The sequence below is a fragment of the Halichoeres trimaculatus genome, unplaced genomic scaffold (genome assembly GCF_033239565.1).
Source record: "Halichoeres trimaculatus isolate MK-OKI-2021-1 unplaced genomic scaffold, fHalTri1.1 fHalTri1_scaffold_3, whole genome shotgun sequence".
NCBI classification, from domain to species: Eukaryota; Metazoa; Chordata; class Actinopteri; order Labriformes; family Labridae; genus Halichoeres; species Halichoeres trimaculatus.
The window spans coordinates 24,718,533-24,744,675 of record NW_027437181.1 but is presented as its reverse complement, the minus strand read 5'-3'; the positions used below and the strand labels follow the sequence as shown (position 1 = coordinate 24,744,675).

General features: G+C 41.4%; 1 protein-coding gene across 1 annotated transcript; it reads left to right on the top strand.

Moving 5' to 3' along the window:
* Positions 1-1,218: 1,218 nt before the first annotated feature.
* On the top strand, positions 1,219-25,165 carry esrp2 (epithelial splicing regulatory protein 2). The gene is made up of 16 exons (XM_074666411.1): positions 1,219-1,364; positions 1,540-1,692; positions 2,152-2,280; positions 10,486-10,599; positions 10,886-11,000; positions 11,193-11,288; positions 11,975-12,029; positions 12,533-12,643; positions 13,431-13,563; positions 13,810-13,852; positions 16,135-16,436; positions 16,884-17,117; positions 17,975-18,173; positions 18,912-19,116; positions 19,251-19,446; positions 24,325-25,165. Exons 2-16 carry the CDS (start codon positions 1,561-1,563, stop codon positions 24,484-24,486), a joined length of 2,226 nt encoding a protein of 741 aa, XP_074522512.1. The 5' UTR covers positions 1,219-1,364; positions 1,540-1,560; the 3' UTR covers positions 24,487-25,165.
* Positions 25,166-26,143: the final 978 nt, after the last annotated feature.

The window sequence follows — 26,143 nt, the reverse complement described above, 5'->3', positions numbered from 1 at the left end:
CCACAGTCTGCTGGCCCTTGCGAGCAAAGCTGGGAGTGTCGGGCAAAAAAGCTCGGTGGCATTCTGGGAACAAGGCCAAAGACTGGTGAAAACTCCAGCAGGCCAGTAAGGACCTGTGAAGCTTGAGAAAAATACAAGCTCATTTTTTTTTTGCTTATTTAAAGGGTTTTGTTATTTGGTTCGTAAAAATGTGTTATGTTCTCTATCCCCTCTTCTTAGTTGCTTTTTAATTTCTTCATTCACCTCTGTATTTGTGTACGTGTAAGAAGTATAACACCTTTAGATTTTATGAAGTAGAGTGAAGTTAATCAGACCCAAGTTTTGAATTTTCATCTGTTTTGATGCAAACCCCCTTTTTTCATTTCCTTAAAAATGACTTTGAAGAATGTATTGTGAAAAGGTTTGCTTTACAAAAATAGAATGGAATAGAATGGAATAGAATAGATTAGAATAGAATAGAATAGAATTTTAGTGTCCCTTTGGAGAAATTTGATGTGGACTCAGTGTTGACAGTACTGCCTGCATAGATAGTAATAAATAAATAAAGAGCAGATTGACATGTCCAATGGCCTCTACATACATTTTATGATGCCCATATTGTACAAACCCATTGACATAAAATGAGAGGAAAAAGGAGTATTCTTAAGACATTGTATTAAAAAATATGATAACTAGCCCAATCTCATAAGATGCACTCTTTATATATCAATTTTGCTTGTACAATTTAGCCTCTGAGGATTGTGAGTTGTATTTTGGCAAAATCATATGCTAGACATTCAATGTAACTACATATGGATGGGCAGTGCTGCACATTGGCAACAAATATGTACTCTAAACATGGTCCAATTCAAAGGATGCTGCTAGAAATATGCTTCCTAAAAGCATACCTTTGGTGGACTTTTACTTGACCCAAATCTTCTTATAAAATGTTAGTAAAGATAAAAGTTTTCAGTGGCCCATGACTGTATATCAGACATACCTCAGGGTTGCTGTATTTCGCACAGAGCTACTGATGATTAACTGGGCGAGCACTGTCAAAGGGAAACATCCGTATGCCTCATGGAGTTAACAGAGCTCCTATTCCCAGATTACTTCCTGATTCAAAAGTCCTGACAAATAGCATTGCAGCTTTCAGCCCAGCGCCCCGCCCTCACCTTTCCCCACCAGCCAATGAACATCGCCTCTGGAACTCTCCTCGCGCAGAGGCCGAGCCACACAGGTAACTCGAAAAAAATAGAAAGGAGAGGAGAGAAAAAAACTCCAGGGCTTGTTATGGAGTTCGTGTGAACAGAACACGGATTTCCACCCTTCTTTACCAGTTAAACCAGTATCTCTGGATAGAACACGCTCAAGTACTTCAACAGGTAGAGTCTCTGACCGCAAACTCTTCCGTGGCTCCTCTGAAAATAATCTCCCCCTTCGTTCTCTTTCTACCGTTTACCTCAATTGAGTTTCCAGCCTTTTTGTTCGCTCTTCTTATCACTTGGAAAAAGGTGAACCCTCGTGTTATTTTTATTTTAATCTTTGCTTTAATTGTAGTTTTTACCCTTGTGGTCCCTGATGGCTTCGCACAGTGATACTCTGGTGGTGTTCTTTGGGGCAACAGCTGGTGCAAATGGGGGTAAACTGGGTTCGGATGAGAGGGAAATAATTCTCTTGGTGTGGCAAATTGTGGATCTACATGAGAAAAAGGTACGGACCTTCCTGACCCGTTCGCTCGTTGTACGTTTTCTTGTGTAGCAACAGTGTTTGTGGCATAGTGTCTACCTGTAGTGGAACAATATGTTTGACATTAATCAACATGGTGTGCTCTCTGAAACCGTCTGTAGCCTGCTTTTCTCTCATGCTAGCTAACGCTACATCAACTCTCTGTCCACCTCACCTTTAACAGGTGTGCGACCAAAATTAAACTAGCAGGTGAGGAGTGTAATTTCATTAAGGGAGATAACACACCTTTTGTTTTGGCATGTCAGCTTGTGAATAAAAACAACGCTTTATTGACAATTATGTGCTTTTTGCAACTACATTGTCAATTGTTTGTTTGACTTTTGATGAGAGTGGATTTCCTGAAGCCTTCACTGTGATTAGCGATGAATTAGCAGTTATTTTCACGGTATGTTGTCCGCCATGAAACGATAAATCCCTTCACAGGTGGGGAAGCTTCAGAGGTGTCTTGTCAAACCAGACACTTTGGAGCTGACGGATCAATGCAAAGAGGAGACTGGACTGACTCTGGACGACATCGTCAAAGCTGAGCCTCTGGACAAAGCCCTGCAACAGGTGAGTCTAACTGTGTCACCTTAATGTGAGGGGTACAGGTCTGCTTAAGAAAGTGGAACTATTCTTCGACTAAAATAGACCTTAAAGTGTCTAAAAACAATGACTGGTGTAGGCCTTCAGAAGATGAAGGCTAGCTACACAGAATATACTTCTGTTAGGATTTGCCAGAAATTATCCCCAGTCTTACTGCTGTTATGTACGGAAGCCCCCAGTGGACATGCTGCCATACCTTGTGTTTATTCTGTTTCCAGTATTTTGAGTTGATTCCCAGTTATTTCCTCAAGATCCCCATTACAGTTGTCTTCTTTGTTGGATAATGGAAGTTAGTTTTTTGCAGTAAGAGGAAATTTCAGCTGATCATGAAATCAAAATAAGGCCACACCAAACACCATGCTACCACTTTGCACACTATTTTTGTAAGTTAAGCCATGTTCTTTGTTTGGTTTTGATTTTACAAATCTTATGCTACAGTTAATGATCATCATATATTAACTTAGGTTCACTATTGCAGTGAACCAGTTGTCCTTGGAAGACAGGACATGTATCTTTGTATGTTTCCAACAGGACTACTATCGGTGAATTGAATGTTATTCTCAATATCAAAAGTGTATTTCACTTTCCTCACTTTACCACATTTTTCTCGCTTGTTTTGTCTTCAGATATTGGCTAGCTAGCCGTGCTGATGACAGGCTCATTCCAAATAATCAAAGGTTAGCTAACAGTTAGCTGCTTGCTCATCTGGTTGGGAAAATTGAGAGAATATGTCGCCCATCCATCTGAAAGTTTAAGTGTTTGTGTGAAGGCAGTTTTTTGCACTGTTTGTTGTATGTTACATTTTGTTGCAACAACAACAAATAGGATATTCTTTCACTGGTGTAGTCGAACCTTCCCAAACACAGAAAAAAACTTTTAACAGTGTCACATGACTTTGTCATTGGTTATGAGAAATTAGGGAGCTAATAAAGCAAAGCCAACTTTTTCCTGACACTTTTTGCCCTCAGCGAGATGAGACATAACAAGCCTGACTCGGTATTGAGCTGTAAATTAATGTAAGGGGTGTCAAATTTCCTTGATGACCTTTAAGAAAGGTGGTCTTCCTCCTGAGGTTGGGAGATGTCATTGGTTCAGTCCTGACAGTTAAACTGTGCTGACAGCTTGTAGCAGCTCAGGGCAGGGGATAGGCAGGGCCCAAGGCATGTGGAGATAAGGAGGAGTCGCAGGTCTAGTCTTGTCCCGGCCTGATGCATGCTGCAGACATCTGGAAGGCGGAATGTTTACCTGGGACCGCACCTCTGTTTTAGGCTGCAGGACAGACAAGAGGGGAGTCTTGGGATCCTCATCCTCCTGTAGTTGGTCACAGCATGTCTTTGTGACATGCAGGACGTGAATTTGGTCACTGGTGCCTCTGACGCGAGGTTTGTTGTGTTTGAAAGTGTCTATGCAGCCAAACAAGTTCCTCCAACCATCTTCTAAGAAGTGTTTGTTTAAACTGAGTGCACCTTTCTAAAACTTGCAATGTCAAAGTTTTATAACCTCCTATTATGTTGATGTCATGGTTGGTATTAGGACCATGCATGCACTTGCAGGTTGGCGGGGGTTATTAATTTACTCAGCTCAGTAAGTTGACTTCATTTCTTTGACACTTTTCATACAAACATGCAGCCAAATGTGCTTCAGACTGCAACAGATGGGAAAGAGTAAATGATCACAACAAAAAAAGATGCATGGTGGATAAAACTGTCAAATGTTCGAAATCAATAGATACAAATCTGTACTAAATTTAATAAACAGCAGAGATAACGTTATTGCTAGGGAAAAATCTCAAGTTGAAACACACCCCCAGATTGAACAGATATGAATTTAATTTCCTTTGAAAAAAAACTGATGGAGCGTGTCGGTGTCTTATCCAGAGGCGATAGTTTGCATGAGGGGGCTGAAACAGAGAGGCTCCTTGTCAATACTTGTTTTTTAACCTATGAGAAGCATGAAGAAGAAAAGCAGTCGATGCCTGTGTTGTTTCCTTACAGGATTACATTTGGGGGGTTTATCTGTGTTGATTCTCGACTAATGGCCCTCAAAGCGTAGCCAAAAACACTGAACATTTCAAGGTTTGGTCTACATGCTAGAGCCTCATATGGACCTGGTAAGACTTCAGCTCCAGTGTAGGTTAGTTTGTGTGCTGAACCTTTAAATATTAACCCAAGTAATCAGTTTGTTCTTTTCATGCCTTTGTCTCGCCGGTTACTTTCTCTCACTATTGGTCACTCAGGTTAGTTTACTGCAATTAAAAGAAGGGAATGCACATTTCTTGTGATGTTTAGTGTTGTGTATGTTTAGAAGCAGCAATTTGGATTGGTTAATTTATTCCAGATCATACATTGGTAAAGAGGTACCAGCAGCTGCCTCTTATTGTCATTCACCTGTGTGGTCAGGGTCCCCAAGGATGTCTGCTGGTTGAGGTACAGGTTGGTTGACACTGCCCCTCCTTCACTTTATCACTGGCAAAACATTTGGTTTCAAGAGCGTCATTTGCACTTGAATTTAATATTTATGTTTCCACCAGGTGAAAACCCTGTTTCTCTGTGGAAGTGACCATAAAGTAGAATAGAAATGGGGATATGATCAGTTTAGTGTCAGGACGACAGACGACATGCTTGTACTCGTATGTTTCTGACTGTAGCTGTGACTCTTTTATCACGTTATTTCGCACACACATCACGCTCGCAGCATAGTGTTGTTCCTGGAGGGGAGGGGGCTGACAGATAGTTTCACTGTTGTCAGATTAATGCTGACTGCACATGTTTGACTGCCGCTTTACAAGATTGACGGCATGTCTCGGCCTGTAGGGAGCTGCACACGATGGGAAACCTCACACTTCTTGCAGTTGTTGTTGTTGTGAAACTGACAGATTGCTTCTCCTACTGTAATGGTTTTTCATCTGTGTGGGACCACAGCTGGAAGTGCTGACGGCTGGCTTTAGCTTTAAGTCTATTTGTACTTGGTAGGGTGACCATATATCTTTTTTGTCCCGGACATGTCCTCCCTTTCTCCTTTTTGGTCATAAAAGTATGTCCAATGGGATTTTTATAAAATTCCTTCAGATGTCTGGGTTTAGCTCAGCTTGTTCGAAAGACCATTGATATTTATTACAAAGTGCTGCACTTGTCCACAGGGATGGGTACCTTTCACATTTGAAATGATTCAGTACCAATGCCCGTTACCTGGCAATCGGTACCTGTGCTCAATGGTACCATTTTTCATACTTTTTTGTATTTATGTGGCAAAAAATATCAATTTGTTTAATCATAAAGTATAAAACATTTTCAATTCAACATTTTTATTCTTCAATATATAACCTTGCAATGCTATGTTCATGTCCAGTATGAAAAATCTCCTACTCTTCCACTCCCTCACAGTCTCAAGGATGCATTTAAGTACCTAAACATGGTACCTTTTGATTTTATGTGAATCGGTACCCAGTAAAAGTACCTTATTTGGTACCCATCCCTAGGTCCACTGGCATAATCCCAATGTATCTTCCTGTCAAGGTGTTGAACACGCACACTACATTTGTCATGACGTGAAAGACCCAAGCTGCTTCTTCTTCAGATCAGAACTAGAAAAGCAGTCAGAGAGCACAGACCTTAGCATATTGTGATTGTCAGGCAACACTTTAGTCCTACTTTAATGTAATACTCTCTTTCAGCAGACTGTCTGCCACAGTTTGTAATTTGCAGGTTTGATCTGGATCGCCACCAAAATGTATTTGTGTCTTCCTTATCCCATTTGAACATTTCCTGAAAATTTCATTAAGATCTGTTTGTTATTTTATTCACAGACAGACAAACTCTCCCCAAAACACAACCTCCTTGGTGGAGGGAACCATCAGAATAGAAAATATGCTCTGACTGTCTGTGCTGTGCTCGAAAGAAACAAAAACCAAACAAAACAAGAATCTACCTCTTGTTTTTTTTTCTTTAATTTAATTTTGAGACATTGTTTATATTTTTACACATTAGACCATATAATAAGAATGGGTGACATATCTTAATTCTTTTGTAAAAAAAAAAAAAAAAAAATTAAAAGCACTTCTGTTTTTCATTTTCTTTTAACAAAGATTTTGAGACAGTGTTCACATTTATGCACCAGCAAAATATATTTTTTAGCTATAGGCTACCTCTGTTTTTCTTTTTTATTGAAGCATGTTGGTGGTATTGTTTGTGTTTACAGTGTAGAAGATTTTTCCCTTCAGACAGAAAATGAATGTTTCCAATAAATTAATGGTTTATTAAGGGACTTTATCATCTTTGAATAAGTTTGGGTATTTTTGCAGTATCTCCAAGTGGCCGGGTAGGGTGACCTGTTTTTGAGTTTCTGTTATATGGCCATGCTATATTTGGTGCTTGTTAACTAGTTATAAATGTTATCCACAAGTTAGTCACACACCCTGAATTTAAATGCTGTTTCAGGATGACACACACAAATGTGATGTTTAACTTCTTTCAACTCATTTTCAAATTTAATTAATCCAAGTGTGTCATTGAAGATATCCAATGTAAATTTAATGCCTCTGACAAAGGCAGAGCTTAGAGAATATGTTGACTTGATGAGATAACCCTACACTAAAGTAGAAAAAGCATTTCAGAGCAGCAATAACATTATTTCAGCTCCAGTGTGTCATAGACGAGCTGATGCTGTGGCAGCGTTGTGTTTTCACCTTACCTCCTCCTCCTTCCCCTCAAACAGTGAGTACAGGGACTGTTCTGCCCCCGACACTCCCTGCTGCTCTTATCGGAGCTTGTTTCAGCCACCACCACCCTGCCCTCGACTCTGCATACAAACAGTCCGGCTAAACTGGAGAGCAAACTCTGATAGGACCATGTTCAAAGGCCACTTCCTCCCCCTCATCTGTTGAAATGCCTTCCAGAGGGTAGAGCGAGACAGAAGTTAGTCTAACAGAAAGGAAAAAAATCGTCCATAGTGTGTGAGTGTGTGTGTGTGTGTGTGTGTGCAGCCTGAAATAATTCAGCCAAGAGAAACTGATGTTTAATTTACATTGAATTAAAACACATGACTGCTTTTCTCAGATAGTGAAATAGCTTCATGGTGCCGTGGGACAGTCATGAGAAGCCTTTTATTGGCAGCAGAGCTAAATTTGCCAGCGAGGTCAGATAATGACACCAAATTACCGCCTCATTTGGTTATGTAGTGCATGTTTCATATGTAGTCCAGCTGGATGTTCATTACATTGTTTGTATAAGGAGCAAAAGCTACATACACATTCAGATCCCAATTGATACCTACCTGTTTTCTGACTGTGTGAAATTTATCTTTTGTTCAGTTTGTTTGCTCAGTTTACGCTCTGCTCTCTAAGCCAGCAGAGAAAAGAAAGGGTGTGTCGCTGCGTCTTCTGAAACATTTGCTTTCCTCTCAGTAATCCGGCTTTAATAATTGGCCCAAGGCGGAGCGGGATGCACCGCTATGAGCAAACACAAGTTGTGTTGTCACTGTAAACATGAGGTGCAGTATGGCTATGCTTGAAATGCTCAGCTGAGTCAATCAACAAACTTTTGGACACCAGAGTTTTTGTGCTTGTGTTGTTAAAAAAATGAAAGAGTTGAGCATTAAGTCAGATTAGAGACACACAAGTAGCTTCACATGTACACAAATCTACAAACATTTGTAGGGTGTGGTTGTCCTGGATGTTCTTTTTTCATTTTTATTTTTTTACAATAAACACTGCATCATGATTATCATTTTCAGGTTGAAGTGCAGCTCTTGTTCCTTTATGACATTGGTCACATTTTAAAAACACAATCAGGCCATGATGGAGTCAAAGAGCTTAGCTGAGAGAATGGATATCCATTTCCACCTAACCTGTGATGTTCAACCGGTTTTTTTTTTTTTAACTTCTATTCTCTGTTTTCAAGTGTACTGACCTCTCGGTCTTCTGGTGTTCATGGAGCCAATAAAAATCCTCTACCTGTGTTTCTCAGATATGTGATTCCTTCAGGATTCGGTCCAACCATCCCAAAAGCTTTTTAATCTAACCCTGAAGCACTTCTTCCCTCGTAAGCAGCTGCTTGGTGTTGCCAAATAGCCCTGCTTTTCTCCCTGACTGTTAAAGCCTGCCTCAACATGAATCTCTAATACCCTCTCACTGTCTGAAGATCTGTCATACGTAGCCAGTGGCCATGCGTAACCAGTCAGTCACTGAGTGTGAGGTGGTCTCACGCTCAGACCATCGTTTTGCAATTACAGTGGTGAACTCAGGGTGGAGAAGAGGAGAGGACTAATGATACTTTTCTGAGGTGGCCAAGAACACCAGCAGGAGGGTAGTCTCCAGCTCAAGGTTATAATAGTTAACTTAAAAGAAACTAAAAAGGAAAACTAAAATTTAAAATACATTGCAGTTAACTCAAACTAATAAAAACTAGAAAAGAAAACAAAAACGATAAGTAAACTAAAACTGTATCTTGTGTTCACAAAACTAACTGAAACTAACTACAATTATAGAGAAAATTCCCTTAGTTTTAGTTTCTGACAATATTAATAGCCTTTAGGATTTAAATTAATCCGACACATTTTCCCAACCAATTTTATGACAGTTTTCAGCAGTTGTCAGTGCCATACAGCACCATCATAGTGACGTACTGGGACGTGCTTGTTTACTGCACTGACTGGCTGTGCTCTGTGCTGCGACATAACGTAGTGGAGCAATGAATCAGAGCATCTGTAATAGTTTCATTACATGTGAGTCTGACTTTAATTGTTTTGAGTCTGTCTTTCTTGTAAGAGTCCAAGTTTCTAAATATTTAAGCTCATATTAAATTGTTTTATATAGTTTTAGTTTATATTAATTTATGTAATTTAGGTTAACAACATTTTTATATAATATATGTATATATTTTTATATTAAGTTTATATTATTTTTTTGTGTTGGAGGCAGCAGCCAACAGTTCAGTATCAGCATTAACTGAGCAATGAGCACTATGTTGGACCTGAAAATTAACAGTATTAAAAAATGTTTTCTCTGACCTTTTTGAATCCTGCACCTGGTTAATAAGGTATGAAAAAACTAAAACTAAACTGTAAAAATCAAAACTAAATAAAAACTAGAATGCCTGCTCTAAAACTAATTAAAACTAAACTGTAATGGGAAAAAAATTAATAACTGACTAAAACTGAACTATAATGACAAATCCAAAACTATTATAACCTTTCTCCAGCTTTTACTCCAGTTTCTTCTCCAAGAAGCTTTGTGGGAGAAAAACCTTGACTTTACTTTGATGCTAACTGTGGACATAAACCAGATCGAGGGAACGGAGAATGTTGTTGTTGGATTCATGTCAGTCAGAGACCGTCAGTAAAGGAGGACAGATTCGCCAGAGAAGCTTTGTTTACATATTAAAAGTCACAGAAGCTCATCTCATCACAGTCACATGTTTTAACCCTGCTCCTGTTTTAACAGCTCCCACTTGTTTTGTTTTGTTTTTGTTGATATAATTTAACCCAAAACAACAACTTCTCCATTCTTGTTACTTGTCCTTTGGTTTATAAAGTTTTTGATGTGATGAGTCTACATTTACTTTCCTCTTGAAGATAAAAACTGTTTATGAAAATTATTTAACACACTTTCAGACATACATTTCTCTCAGACCTCAGATGTCATTTCTCTGGTTGTGTGTCGATACGAAAGGTTGGCATCTGTTGACACAACACAAAGAATGGCTCTCGCTGAATGCGCTGGTTATAAATAAACATGCACCTATGTGGGAGTTGCTGGTATTTGCGATGATTGGGTGTTGCAGCCGTCAGCGTTTACGTAAAGGTGAGACAGGCAGGTCGGACTCGTACAAGTTGTTTTTCCTCTCGTCGGCTTGAGTCTGTTGGTCACGCTGTGAGAAAAGTGTGATCCTGGTGATTAGGGGTGTGATCATTCCTCTCCTTTTGTCTGCCTCCTTAGTCACTGAGCAAACACAGAAACCTGTTGGACGAGCCGCGTTCTGCACGAGAAACAAACACAAACAGTCGAAATGTTGAACACAACACACCACCTTCACTTTTGTTGATCTTTTTTTTCTGCTGATACTTTTGATAACACAACAATATCAGACTGGTTTATGAAGTCACTGAGTGGGAGAAAAAATATACTTTGGTAATGTGTTGTGTGTTTTTGTTCTTCCTCTCTGTTTCACTTTGCAGTTTCAACAGTCGGTGTCATCAGAGCTGAAAAGTCTCGGCAGAAGCTCTTACACACTTTGTGTCAACAGCCCCCTCATCATCCGACAGGCCCTCCACCCAGAAGCCTCCAAAAAGGTAATAGTTGTTTGCACTGCCTGGAGGGAGGAACTGAAAGCTGTTTATCAAAATGAATACACAGAAATGATAATGACCTATTTAAGTTATCATCCTGTTTCATAAAATGCATCTTTTATTGCTCAGTGATAAGAAACTTTGAGCAAATTTAACTTGTTTCAAGAATAAAGATTTCATTCTTTGACTTTCTTTCCTTGATGCAGAAGGAGGAGGTCAGGACTTTATTTGATCGATGTTTTCTCATCCTGCAAAGCCTAATCTTTACTTTTGGTCGTCTCCTCCTCAGAACCTCGTCCTTCCTGAATGTTTCTTTTCATTTGTGGACGTGAGGAAGGAGTTTCACAAATGCTGCCCCAACGCTGGCTCCGTGCAGAAGCTCACACTCGCCTCCATGTTGGAATGTATCCTTTGTGAGCCTCAGTGCTGAAACCCATCTGACTGATGCTGCATGTTGAAGGCTTTTCTTTGTAAACGCAGTTCATCGTCACAGACGTTGGAGGGGAAGGAGAGAATCTTTGCATTGAGTCACATCAGAAAGTTTGACAATAAGAGGCAGCTCTTACTGGTCATTATGTCTTTAACGCTGAATGCAGATGTGGGTCTTCCTGCTGTGTCAGAGCAGATGTTTGGGCTGAGGGAGGTGAGGAGCATGGTGCAGCTGACTCTCTGCATCCTGGCTGAGCCCCACAGTAAGTATCCACCACAATTAGCAGCAGAATGATCTGATGTCAAACAAGAAATTGTTTCATTATTTTCATATGACATAAACAGAAAGCGCTTATCGAAAATATTGTGTCTACCTAAAGACCAGTGAAGTGCTTTGTGTTGTTGAAGTGGTGATTACGTGTATGGGCTGGCTGTGACAACCTGATGGTTTAGGTTTCTATAATCAGCACCATGACTGCAGAACTGCAGACAGCAACCTGTCTGACTGCTTTTCCTCCCGACTTAAAGCTGTGGTAGATCTTAGATCATTTAACAATAACTTGATGATATAATATCTGTGTTAATGAGGCAGAAAAACTTCAAATCACTCTGTATTGTTTGGTTTAAATTAGTGTCAAACTGTGCATTGAAAAGCAGCAAACCGTGGAGTCAACATCACATAATCTACAGCTACATGGATTGATCTCAAAAAGAGACTCCACACATGACAGTTTAATAAATCAAACTTATCTGAAGTCATGTTCGTGTTTGCGGCACGTGCCTCAGGCTTTACCCTCTTAATAACAGACAAGTATGTATATGCATGGGATCAGTAACAGGAATTGGGAGTGCTCAAACACACGCTGTGTGGCAGGATGAACCTGTTCCCAGCAGCAGAGTCAAAGCGTTGTTTCACACTCGTAATAACACATTTATTTTTCTTTTCCAGATCACAAGTTCTCCTGTGTCGAAACTGTGAAGTACAAGTTTGATTCTGGCACATGGTACGTAGCAGCTTTTCAGTAGATGTACAGGTTGTTGTGCTGTGACACACCTGTGAGGCAGCAGTGGGTTTTTTTTCACAGCCTGAAAAATCCCCTCAAGACAGATTCAGACCTCAGACCTTTAGCTTTGATTACAGCAACAAGGAAACTGACCAGGAGAGCGTGTCATTTAAGCTGTCCAACTTTGCCATCAAGTGCTTACCTGGGTTATCTTGTAGCAGGGCACCAAATCCCGCAGTCAAAAGCCAGTCACCTTGACAACCCCCCTGACATTTAATCAGTGAGTGTGTTGCTGCGTTGAGCACTTACTGTGAGCGGCCTCTGTGTCTGCAGCCTGTGGACAATTTGTTCAAATGTAACAAGAGAGGTTGTGGTGGTGTTTAGTTTTTAGTTTTTTTTTTCTAAAAGCTACAGGAACAGATTCTTCTATCAATATGCTGTAAACATCCTTATTTTCTTAATGTCAGAATCTCATAAAGATTTTCTTTTCTTCCCATTTTCAGCAGTAAGACGGAGCCAGTGGACAGTGAGACGGTCATCAGAGCTCGAGGGCTTCCATGGCAGTCGTCAGACCAAGACATTGCTCGCTTCTTCAAAGGCCTCAGTATTGCTAAGTATGTTGGACTTGATTTTCATCTTCCAATAAGTATCATCTTCACACTGAACAATAAATATAAGGTCACTCTGCAGAGAATTATTTCAGATACTTAAAACTATATAAAAAATGACTTTTTTTCTGCAGGAACTCTTATTTCGGCCCATCTGACTGAATTATCAGTCTCAACATTTTTAATGCTTTTTGTCATTAAATTGTCCAGTCAAAAGCTCTCACATAACGAATCACTGTGTTTAAACACAGTCATTATTCTTTGTGCCATAGAATAGAGAAGCCATCCAGGACATTTTCTCTTAGCTCATAAAGCTGGATGTCCCCCCAGAGATCCAAGAAAATCAAAAAGAAAGTACTGGCAGACTTGGACTCGTTTAAAATGCCTGTTAGTGATGTTTTGATCTAGCGCTGGTGTCGTGCTGTCATTTAATCCATGCTAAATTTGGTAGCATCTTGTTTCTCTCTGTAAAATCACTGAACCTGTTTTCAAATTTGTTTAACTTCTGTATTTACACTGCGTGGATGAGAGTTAAAACTCGTTTTTGGCTGGTGGAGACTGGATGATGGGGAGCAGGTGTAAACAAGTACTCTGGCTCCGTCTTGAGGTGCCTTATGTTACCCCTCTGGTTGTTGAGTGTAGGCACAGGAGCCTGGTTTTGGTTCTCTCAAACATTCTCTGAAAGTGTAAAACAATTACTCAGATCAACAGCAAGAGGCTGGTAAACTGTCTTGTATTTGTCTCTGAAGTGTGTCTGTATTCATGCTTGTGTCTGTGCTCCTGTGTTTCTCAGAGGTGGCGTTGCTCTGTGTCTTAACGCACAGGGCAGGAGGAACGGCGAGGCTTTGGTTCGATTCATCAACTCCGAGCACCGGGACCTGGCCCTGGAGCGCCACAAGCACCACATGGGAAGCCGCTACATCGAGGTTAGGTTCAACACATTTCTCTCAACTTAGTTTTAGCTTAATGCTAGACACCTTTCTCAGCTCCATGGTGTTACATTAGCATTTTCATTCAGCCTGAATGGATCTTAAAGACATATTCTTGTTAAGTTCTGATTTTAGGTTTTGCCGTAGCTCTATAGCTCATCTGTGTGAATAGCAAGTTTAAGTTATGTCCTCGTAAACAAAGTCGTATTTTACAGCCTAATCCAGTTTCCTCTTGTCTGTCAGGTCTACAAAGCCACAGGAGAGGAATTCCTCAAGATCGCTGGAGGTCAGATTTCAGATTTTTTTCTACTCTCTTCTCACCATGTTTCTATGGATCCTGTGGTGAAAGGCTTTCTGTTAGTGAGAGGTAGACTTCTATTTCATGGATTTCTCGCATCTCTGAGGAAAAACAAGACCCTTCCACATCTGTCAAAGAGCAGCCTTTAGTGACTGTAAGAGAGGAGATCTCCTTTGCTCTGCTGGTCTCTCTCCTGTTACCTCTGTCTCTGCCTCCTCACGCTGACTCTCCAGCAGCTTATCTAAACTAATGAAAGACGCTTTGTGGGCAACTTCCCCCACCTCCCTCCATCCCTTTCCTCACCCCTAGATCCCCAGCGTAAACCTTCAGAGGCCAGGAGGAGAGAAATTTCACTCTCCTCTAACAGCAGCTCACCTGTTCTGTTCAGCCTGGAGCTGCTCTCCCCCCGAGGGAGAGGAGGCTGACGGCCGGTGAAAGGACTGGCTCAGAGCTGGTACAAAGGAGGTGTGAAGAGACAAAGGCAGGGCCTGAGGCCTCTGGACCACAGAGCAGCCGCCCGCAGCGACACAGGACAGAGATAGCAGACAAAGAAACACAGTCACTCGTAGCAGATAACTTACAGAGGCCGCTGCTCTGACTGTGGACTTTACTCTGATGTGTCCAGGTCAGCACAGGCTGACAACACATCAGACTTAAAGCAAATAGTTTTAGCAAGACACCGGCTGAGGATCCAAAACATTTAGAGTATTTGATATTGTCATAGATGTTTAATATGCTAATATAACAATATCAGATTAAATCACACCAAAGTCACACCATTAGCCAGTGTTTGTTACCTTGAATACCTGAAGGTGATGAATAAAGAGGTTGTGATTGGTCATCTCAGTGCTCTCCATTAGTTTGGCCATAGCTCTCCACCAAGTTACTCAGTGATTAAAAATAAAGCTGAGATTAGTTTATTCACTTTGAACCAGAAGGGTGAATTTATTAATGCTTCATATGTGACACATGATAACCCCTTTTGGCCAAATCTATAAATCACTGAAGTTATTTCTAAACAAATTATTCTTTGGAGCAGCACAAAGAGTAACATGGCATTAACAAAGACAACTAATAACAGGTGAGGGTAACAAGAAAAGCTGCAGGTAATCTACCAGTTTCAGCCTGTTTAAACACCTGAGAACATTTGTGTTCAGTTTTTGATATGTTATTTTTCTCTGGGGATGTGAAATAATGAATTAAAAAGTTAAAAGACTAATATATAATGAAAGGTTGCTTGTTGAAAAACTGAAGTTTGTACTTGAGACAGTCCAGGAGCACGTCCTTGTAGCTTGTTCTGAAGACTGAACCTGTTTTAACTCAACATAGATCCATATGTTTTTTTCAGTGTCGGTACCGATTATTTTAGGTACTTGAAGCCAATATTTATTTACAGTAAAAGTGAAAATACTGGCATCAAAATTTTGAATAATACAAGTTCCAACACCCAACTTTGTTCAAATGCCTTCAAGCATGTTTATTGGACAGCTCCCAGGCTCAGCAGCATGTCTTATAAAGTTAAATAAAAACTTACAAAAAATTGGCTCCCTTAAGTTTTCTAAAGTAAGAAAAACTTTCAAAAAATGGCTCTGCATGTAACTAATTTCATCCTTATTTCATTTCATTCATTTTTATTCATTTGTTTATTTAAGCAGGTGGTACTGTGGGTGGCATGACAAAGCTAGAGACAGAGTAGTGACTGCAGATAGAGAGGCAAGGCTGCATCAAAGCCAAAGTAACACAGTTTTAAATTGATTATTTATCGACTGTCAGTTTAAAAAAAAAGTCTGATGCCAAAATGCTTCAAAATGCTGATTATCAGCTCTGAGAATTGGCCTGGCTGATTATTGGTCTATCTCAAGTTTTGACTTATTGCTTTGTGCCAGCAAGTCAAAGTTATCTTGTGATTTATCTCGACAATCCTGAAATGGATCAGGAAATAAATATCATGTTTCAGGATAAAGAGTCCTGACAGTCTGCTGAACCTCCGACCCTCACTTTAGAGCTGTCACATTTTTGTTTTATCTTTCTGATGTCACAGGATTTCCTGGAAGATTTCTACATTACTTCCTGTTTTTTATTATTTACTGTACAATCTAATGCTAAGACGCTACATTATCAAACAGCTAATGTGACTTGCTTTATAAAAGCAAAGCCAAACTGACCAAAGAAAGTAACTTAACATAAAAAAGATCATGAGTGTGTGTGTGAGGTCGTCTGATGATGTGATGGATTGAATGGATTTAATCATTGCTGTCTTCTGACCCCAGGTACGTCTAATGAGGTGGCCCAGTTCCTCTCCAAAGAGAACCAGGTGATCATCCGTATGCGAGGGTTGCCCTTCACCGCCACGCCTCAGGAGGTGCTGACCTTCCTCAGCCCAGAGAGCCCTGTTACAGACGGCACCGAGGGTCTGCTGTTCGTCAAGTACCCTGACGGTCGGCCCACCGGTGATGCCTTTGTGCTTTTCTCCTGTGAAGAGTACGCCCAGAACGCCCTGAAGAAGCACAAGCAGATCCTGGGGAAGCGCTACATTGAGCTGTTTAGGAGCACTGCCGCCGAGGTGCAACAGGTAAATACTTCAAGAAGAATGGGCAAGAAAACTCTTGAGTTTTTTTAACAATCAGTTCATTTTAGTCTCATAGAGCTGTGGCTAGCCTAAAAGTCTTTTTTTGTCAAATAGAAGCTGCTTCTGTTTGGATTTTTAAAGAACGGACGTCATGATAAGACATGGATTGGGGAAATAAACTAACAAGGGTGTGATGAAACAGTAGAGGCATCCAAAAATCGGATGATTCACATATTTTGCACAACTGTGGATTACGTGCATAGATGTGCGTAGATGTGCGTAGATGTGCACCCCCTGAGAAACGCTTCTCAACTTTCTGTTCTTCAGCGTCATGAAGTGTCAGAATCTCAAGTTCTGATTTTGTATTTTGTGGTTTTCATGCCTTATTGAGCACAAACATTAACATCAGTAAGCTCCAGGTGACTCTTCAGCCTTCTTCCTCTTTGCCAGGTGCTGAACCGCTACATGTCCACTCCTCTAATCTCCACGCTGCCCCCCTCGCCCATCGTACCTGTCCCCGTCCTCGCCACTCCTCCCTTCCTTCCAGCTGCAAGCAGCACGAGAGACTGCATCCGCCTCCGTGGTCTGCCGTACACCGCCGGCATTGAAGATATCCTGGAGTTTATGGGAGAACACACTGGAGACATTAAACCTCATGGAGTCCACATGGTCCTTAACCAACAGGTTAGACCACTTAGAGATCAGGAACACGCGTAACTGTACACACAGTATCAATAATCTCTGTGAGGACAGATCTTATTCTGAAAGCATTTTTCTTTTATACTCAAACTCAATCATCCAGCTCCATCCCTCATTAAATTTTTCCATTTTATTTGTTGAATTTTCATAGTTTGTGCAGTAAATAAAATTCAGCATACATTGGAAATGACCAAATAGTCAATAATTATGCACAATAAGCAAGAAATCAAAACCAAACAGCTCATGTGGGTCTGGTTATACACTAAGATACAGGCCAATATCTCTTATGTTTACAACAAGTTACAACCCAGACTCAGAAAATTCCTTTTAAAATAATAGAAGAGAGATCAGGTCCAATATAGTCCAAATAAGGTTGCCAGACTTTGTAAAACTGATCTTTCTTTGCATGTTATATGCGTGTCAGATATTCAAGGAGAACCAGTTCAAACACAAGTCTCCTCCATCTTTTAACAGTAGGGTTCTTCTCACTAATGTATTGTAACAATATGTTTTTCCTTGCAGCAAAAGTACAAATGCTGTATAATCTATTATTCGCTGCAGTGACTAACAACTGATTTAGGAGACCTAATATCAGAGACATGGCATCCAACTCAGAATTTTTCTGAAATACTTTTACTATAAAAAAAAAAAAAAGTGTTTCTGACCAATACGACATGACCATGAACAGTGGTTTAAGTTGCCAATTTCTGTTTTACACTTAATAATAATACACATAGCACATAACTCGTCCTCTTCTTTAAACATCGTCAGTAGCTCAGCCCTGCATTTTTGTTCTCCCTGTGAGTGATACATATCTGCTCCCTCTCCTCTTCACCCTGCAGGGTCGGCCCTCAGGTGACGCTTTCATCCAAATGAAGTCCCCTGAGAAGGCATTTATGGTGGCCCAGAAGTGCCATAAAAAGACCATGAAGGATCGCTATGTGGAGGTGTTTCAGTGCTCCACAGAAGAGATGAGCATAGTGCTGATGGGAGGAACCCTGAACCGCAGCGGCCTCTCCCCTCCGCCCTGCAAACTTCCCTGTGAGTTGACGCCACTAAATGGTTTATTGAGATGGAGCCTGCTCTCCTTCTGCTGCTCAGATCATGTTTATATTTAGTTTCTATACAATAAAAGCTAAAACAAGAATATAAAAGCCTTTGCTGATATCCCTTTAATAACCCATGTACTACACAGATGACTCATTACTCTCCTTTGATGCCAGTTTAGCCTGGACTGAATGTGGCTCAGTGTGTACTTTGCTCTGCTGTGGCTCATATCTGTCTTTGGTGTTGGAGATTAGATTGGGATTGGCAGCACTTGAGAGATATTGAGGTCATTACGCTCCTAGTTTTCTGTTTTTCTTTTGACTGACATATAAGAGTCATCTCTCGCGTTAACCTTTTACTGAACAGTCGTTTGAAAAAGATGATTTTGCTTTTTCACACATACCTTTACCTGAGCTACTGCAGAGTCAACGTATGATTTTTTTCATTGTTTCCCTCTTAAAAACGCTGAAACACTTCCACTAGGTTAGCAGTGTAGCATGTGAGGCACAGAGGGGGAGCACAGCAGCCCACAGCCTCACACTGATGGTGGCTGTTAGTGTGTAAACACAACCACACTGTCATGTGTGTGTTTGTGTGTTTACATTGTGAGTAGGACACCCTGAAGGACGCAGTGAGCTTTGTAAACAAGAACTTGGTTTCATCTTAAGCTCCTATTTGAAAGTGAAATGAGAGATTCAGGATGTATGTCTTTGTCTTTGTGTCGCTTTTTAGGTTTGTCTCCACCCACAGCCTACGCAGCCTTCCCTACCCCACCCGCCATCCTCTCTGAGGCCGCCCTCTACCAGCCCCCCCTGTTAGCTGCCCCTAGACCCGCTCAGACCGCAGCACACAGCCCGGCTCACGCTCTTGCCTACTACCCCCATCAACCACACCTGTACATGAACATGAACATGAACTACACAGCGTACTACCCCAGGTTAGCACATTATCATCATCATCATCATCATCATCATCATCATCATCATCATCATCCAAAGCTAGCTGCTCTGACAGAAGAAGAATCAAACCTCCAACGCCTATTTCTCATCTGTGCTCTTCTTCTTTCTCCAGCCCTCCCGTCTCTCCCTCCACAGTCAGCTACTTCGCAGCTCCTCCAGGAGCAGTGGCAGCAGTCGCAGCCCAGCCTCACCACCCTGCAGCCGCTGCTTCGTCTGTTCTGCCTCAGCCCGGGGCCCTGGTCAGGATGCAGGGTCTGCCCTACAACACTGGAGTCAAGGATATCCTCAGCTTCTTTCAGGGATACCAGGTCAGGAAAGAGACACATGTGTCGGCTCTGTTTACACCTGGTATCTACACATGTCCTCAGTGATCTGTCACAATGAGAACTAGTGTAACTGAGTCCAGAGTGCACTGGGAGGAATCTGTCCACATGCATTCAGCAGCGTGGAAGCCTTTTAGTCCACATTATAGAGTCTGCATTAGAGAGCTGTGTTTTTCAGTCACTGTGCAGCGAGATATTGTAAGGTGTGCTGTGGAAAACTATCCGATTTCACTAAATTGGTCAAAAAAACAAGTGACTGTTCTTTAAAAGAAGTGTCTGCGGCAGCAGGTGGCAGCAGGTCACTAAATGCCTTTGTACTCTGTGGCAAGACACATGACACAGCTGTAGTGATGTATCAGACAGGAAGCCATGTTATTAATGGAGAATTTTAGGCATAATTCAAAATTTCAAACAGGGCCCAATGAAAGCTCCAGCATGGGAGGTAAAGGTTGTAAAACGGCGCTACCTCCGCTGCAGAGCCACAGAGACATGATGAGAACTAGAGCCTTATTTAGCGGTGTTTTTGTGTGAAAGTAACGCGCTGAAAATTCTCTAAATAAAGTGTGAATGAAGACCGATATCAGAGTTTTTCGGTGGGAGTCCGTTTATTTGTGTTTTTGGTCAAGTAAAATATGGCCCCGTCTGAGTGTAGAGGAAACCAGCAGAGGAGCAGGGAGGGGGTCTTTGGTGCGAGCGCTCTGGGCTTCTGCTGCACAAAAACACTGCTGTAGGGGTAATTTCTGCCCTAAACCTTGTGATAGGACCCGGCTTGTTCCATCCCGGAGTATCACTTTAAGGGAGGATCACTTGCTTGGATTAAGTGACAGATGTGACCCACAGGGTGTCTCATAGTTTTGATAACGCAGCACAAACAGAGTACAGATGCCTTACAGGGCGAGTGTGTTTGCCTCTGGAGCAAAGACTGTATAAAAAAATGAACGGTCTTTGGCTTGATCTGGTTTCTGGAAAGAAACTTTGGAATAAAGAACTACAAACCCCAAAGTGTCCTTTGACCCACAGAGTAGACCTTTTTGACTTTGCTGTGCCAAGCTGTGGAGCAGCCTCAAGTGGACACGAGAAGAACTGCAGCTCTCTGCACACTCATGGGAGGTTACACTATCACTGATAAGAAAGTTTTATATCATGTTTCACTCTGAAAACTCAGAATTTACATCACAACTGCAGTTTGGTTTCTCCCGCTTGTGAACAGATCACTTGGCTGTGTATGAATACCAGGTGTAAACAGGCTCACAGTTATTGAAGTGTTTGTTTTTGCATCGTGGTTTAAGATGTCTGTATCTGAGTTGTTCCAGTTTGATGTCAATAATTACCAGGATAAACACACAGGTTGCACGGTAATTCTCTCCCACAGCCTGACACCCCTCTCATGGTAAAGTCAGGAGCTGTGGGACACCTGAGCCCTCCGCCCCACAGCGTCTCCAGATTTATCACGACTCTTTGTTACTGAAAATCTACCACAGCAGTGTCTAATTAGGGGACGTGTGTGCACTTGTGCTCTCTTCCCCTCTTTGTGCTTTCCATATTTTTGGCTGCCAGTCCAAGTTAGGCGGAGTCTTCTGAAGCAGGTACGGCTCTGACAGGTGTGGCTCCGGACAGCTTGGCTGCTCAGAGAATGGAAGGCGGAGAGTGGGTGGGGTTTGAGGTGGAGGGGTGGAACAGATCTTGGGGTCTGCTTTTGGTTTTTATGGGGTTGAGTTGTTTGTTGTAGTGGATCTGCAGAGCCGTGTGCTTCTGGAGGGTGAATTTAACACTGGTTCAGACACGTAGAGCTCATGTGTGTGTGCACATGAGAAAGAACATGCTGCTGGATGTTTACGTTACAGAGTGGAGTCAGTGTGTGTGTGTGTGTGTGTGTGTGTGTGTGTGTGTGTGTGTGTGTGTGTGTGTGTGTGTGTGTGTGTGTGTGTGTGTGTGTGTGTGTGTGTGAGAGTGTTTTTATGAGAAATGAGAATAATGCTGACCCAGTAATTGTATCTTGTGTGTGTGTTTTTCTGGCTGCAGTAGTGTGTCTCACACTCCCTGGGTGAGAAACAGTTCCCACACGTTGCTGGTGTGTGTTACAGCACAGAGCTGTACCTCCCCACAGCCTGTGGTTAATGAATTTGGTGTGCACTGTGTTTTTATTTTTTCTGGTTTGGTGTGTATTTTGAAGTGTGTACATGCTTTTGCATCTTTTGTAACTGTGTTAAAAAAAACTACCTGTGAAAAGCCTCCCTCCCTGACTGTGCTCCGTTGGTTGTCACGCTGTCTGTAGTACGCCCCTGACGAGTACAGCAACATGGTTCAGATGAGCGAACAGGCCAGGAGTCTGATTCAGCCCAAAGAATGGCTCTGTCTCTAGGGACGCCCCGACAGGTAAGAGGAGGCTGCAGACCAGAGGGCCATGGTGGACGGACTGGGCTTTTCTATTCATTCACAACAGACACACACATAACACACAGCCCTGTCACAACTGGTGGGTCATACAGTATTATTGTCCTGTGAGGCCTTTACAGAGTCACTCTGCTGGCTCAACTTGTGAATAATCAAACACACTGCATGTCCCAACTTTTCTGGATTAGTATTATTTTTCTGAGGCCCAAAATCAAGACTTTGAGAATAGTTTCAGAACTCATCGAGCTTCCTGTACAAATCCAGCCTTAGATGTCACATTACTCTGCTCACAACCAGCAGCTTTGAGGGCACAGACCCTCTGTATATGAAGCGCATGAGGGCATGAACACGTAGGCCTGGGACGATGGTCAATAAATCAATTAATCGTGCGATACATGACATGAACTCAATCATTTTGCTGGCCTCAATATATCACCATGTACATGCGCGTTTTTTTTCTTTGTCTTTCGCCCACATACAGGCTGGATAAAAATAATTATAATATTAGTACTAATTTTTATTTCAAGGTGCCTTTCAAGACATCCAAAGAAGCCGTACAAAGTAGAGCCCGACCGATATGGGATTTTTGGGGCCGATGCCGATACTGGGGTCAAAAAAAGCCGATACCCAATATATCAGCCGATATATCGACCGATAGCCGATATATCGGCTGATATATATAATAAATTAATTGATATACACATGATATATACTGTATATGAACACAAATTATTATAAAACCCATATGATTCAAGACAGAGACAAAACACTGTTGAATTAAAACAAGGAACTTTAATTATGAAACTTTCAACATAAGAACTGTAGTGTAAACCAATGATGAATAAGAACAAGCTGTAAACACAATAATAAATAAAGAAGTCAAACTTTGAACACAGTAAGTAGAAAAAAAAGTCAAACTGTAAACACACAATGAGCAACTTACACGACGTTAAAATGGTTAACGTTTCAAATTAGATTATGGTGGAACGTGTGAACAGTAGCATTTATCTCTGTTAATTGCTCAAAAAAAGCAACTAACACGATGTTAAAACGCTGTTCTATAGTCTTACATTAGATAATGGTGGAGGGAGGGGGCGGGCTCTCGGGCAGTGTGCAGCCCAACACACAGACACACCGAACAGGAGTTACGGAATCTCCGTGGAGCAAAATTTTTTATAATCAGCTACATTTTGGCCGATGTTGATTAATCGGCCCGACCGATTAATCGGTCGGGCTCTAGTACAAAGCATAGTTTTGAAAACACTTCAGCAGAAGTTAAAAAAGAAAAATGTAACTTTAAAACAAATTGATTTAAAATATAAAATGAATTATTGTAAGATTGAGTGGGCCAGGCAGAATACATGGGTTTTGAGGCAGGGGAGGGAGTTCCAGAGACGGGGACCAAAGGCTCTGAATCCCAGAAATAACAAGAGGGTTCATTCTGTGCGTTGCTCTTAGCACCTGGGCGCATTTGTTCTACTAATACCTATGAGTAATTAAAAATGTATTGCACTTTAAAGGGTGCACTGCATTATAATGATATATATTCTTTTTATATTAGTGGTAATTTGGTCTCAAAATAAAATTGTCAATAATTGTGGGACAATATAAAGTTGAGCAAAATTTGTTATCGGCCCAGGCCTATGAACATGCAAACAACTCCCCACCATGTTTATTCATCACATCACACACCTGATACAAAAACATTTCTTGCACTCAATCTAAATAACAATGCCCAATCTGGACCTCCAGGCTCTGAGCCCCTGACCCAGCATGTCAGCCCGCAGCTTCTCCTAACAGATCTGTTTCATGTCTGCTGTCTGTCCTGTAGACCCTCATGGAGTGCTGAGTCTGAAACATTCATAAACAGTTTGTGATGATGTAACTTCAGACCAAAAATTGAAATGAATAATAATTGACTATCAGTAAGTTTACATTTTATGAGCTTGAGGAATTTTTGACTTTTCATACGTGTCTCATATAAAATAACATGTTTAACCCACTGTAGTGCTAAAAAATGCCAACAAGGCTCACATAAAATCATTACGAGTGTGATATCAGTCTTCAGCACTCCAGCTCTAACCCCGTCATGAAGGGTCTTTAACCTCCTCTCACTCCTCCTCTGTCTGACAGTTATCCTCTAACATCTGGTTTGTTCCTTTTCCTATGCATGTCTCATGGAAAACAGACTTTTCATCAAACATGATCATGAGTTAAGATGTGAACCAAACTAACAAATAATCAATATGTGATTTTTCCAAACTTGGCTTTTAGGTCCTCTGGGAACAGCATGTGCTCTTCTTCTCTCCTTTCTCCGCCCCTAATCTTTCTTTCTTTCTTTCCTTCCAGTCTAATTGGACTGCTTTGATGAGGCCTGTTCATCTTTTGCTCGTGTGCTCCCCCTGGTGTTCAAGGTGTGAGGAAGCAGGTGACACTTGTCTCATTAGTGTTTCCCTTTATTTTCCGCAGCTCCAGCCAGACGCCGTTCTCATCTTGTACAACTTCAGCGGCCAGTGCAGCGGCGAGGCCTTGATCACCTTCCCCAGTGAGGAGATCGCCAGGCGGGCTGTAGCGGAACGCTCCAACCACTCCTTCTACGGCCAGCAGGTCCACCTGGTCATCTGTAACTGACCCCCCAGCCCTTCATCTCTCTCCTCCCCCTCACTGTAACCTACTCCTCCCCTTCATCAGGACGCTAAAAACAGCTGCTGGACCCGTCTTTACCATCGTTCAATACAACCTGAGATCCTGCTGTCTCTGACACTCGGGGAATCTCTGTTGGAGTTTGAACATCCACTGGTGAGGTGGTTGAAGCTTCATGAGAGGATGTCTGTGGAAGTTGAACTGCAGCAGTCTGTGGAGATGAGATGGTGTGGAGCCTGGAGAAAACACTGGATGGCTGTGCAAAGCCAAATCTGCATGTATATTTAAATCCTCTATCTATGACCGTGTACAGATGTTCATCCTGAAATGCTTGAGGGTGTACAAACCACTTCTGCAATGCCTTTTTTTCTGTTTATATTTCTGACTTTCATGCTTTATCCCCTATAAGATCAAGATCTCTATGCAAACACTGATGTGTGTGTGCGCGTGTGTGCATGATGTTTATTTAGTTGACGGCCTAAAGCCAGAGACATAAAAGCTTGGACAGCAGAGGGACGGTCATGTGCACTTGACTCAATGCCATGGATGTACCGATGTACCAAATAACTTTATTTTTTAGTAAAAAGGAAAAGTGAATTATTAAGTACTTTATGTCATCCTGTGCAGACCTTTTCAGCACTACAGATTAATTTTCTCTGATCAGAGCGACGATATTTCTCTGACAAAGTAACATGATAAATTAATTTGAATGGAATAGTCTTTAAGTAGAAGATTTAGAAAAGGAAAGACTCAGGCGTTTCCTCCTGTAACGATGGACCTCAGCTGTGACAGGCCTGCCCTGTTGTAGTTTTGCTTCTTCAATGTGCCTACATTACCCAGAGTGCAATACTGGCCTAAAAACAAGGCTCTGTCAACTTCTGGAGAAAGAGGAGATATTTTTTTCTTTTGTTGCAAGTTTGTGACTTGCATTAACTTCGATATAATAAGTGTAAGACTGTAAACAATAAAAATGTTGACACAAAGCTGTGTGTGCTTTGTTCTTATCTCAAGAATCATGGGGACAGAAACTCCCGCTTCACGTCACATGAAAGCTCTTCCTCATACAGATCATCATTCAGATGAATTTCTTTGAAAGGAGTCTGTTCTGAGGAACTGAGATATTGTTTCCTTGAAGTGCATTACTGTCTTAGTATCAAGCTAGAGGGCGCCAAAGCATGCTGTCAGATTAGAATGACTCTACATGTGAATAAACTCATATTAGATGAGAGCTGACGAGCTTTAACAGAATTTCATTCTTTGTTAAATAAAAAATTAGCATTAGCATTAGCATACACCAGATCAGACAGGTTTCCATTCAAGTCAATGGCCGAACCTCAGTGTTCCCCCTAAAATCTGAGACCAGGAGCCACAAAAAATACCATGGAACTACAAAGAACTACATCACACACGTGGTCTTACAAACCCACTTCCTCTTACACTTAAATGAAATGACATAAAATGAAAACCAATACATTTCCAATTTAAAAAAAAAAAGATTTACTGTGTTTGTGTGTTTGAATTTGCACTTAGAGCTGTGTCAAACACAAATTTGTTTTTACTGCAAAAGAGACAAAGGTCCATCCATCTATCTATCTATCTATCTATCTATCTATCTATCTATCTATCTATCTATCTATCTATCTAT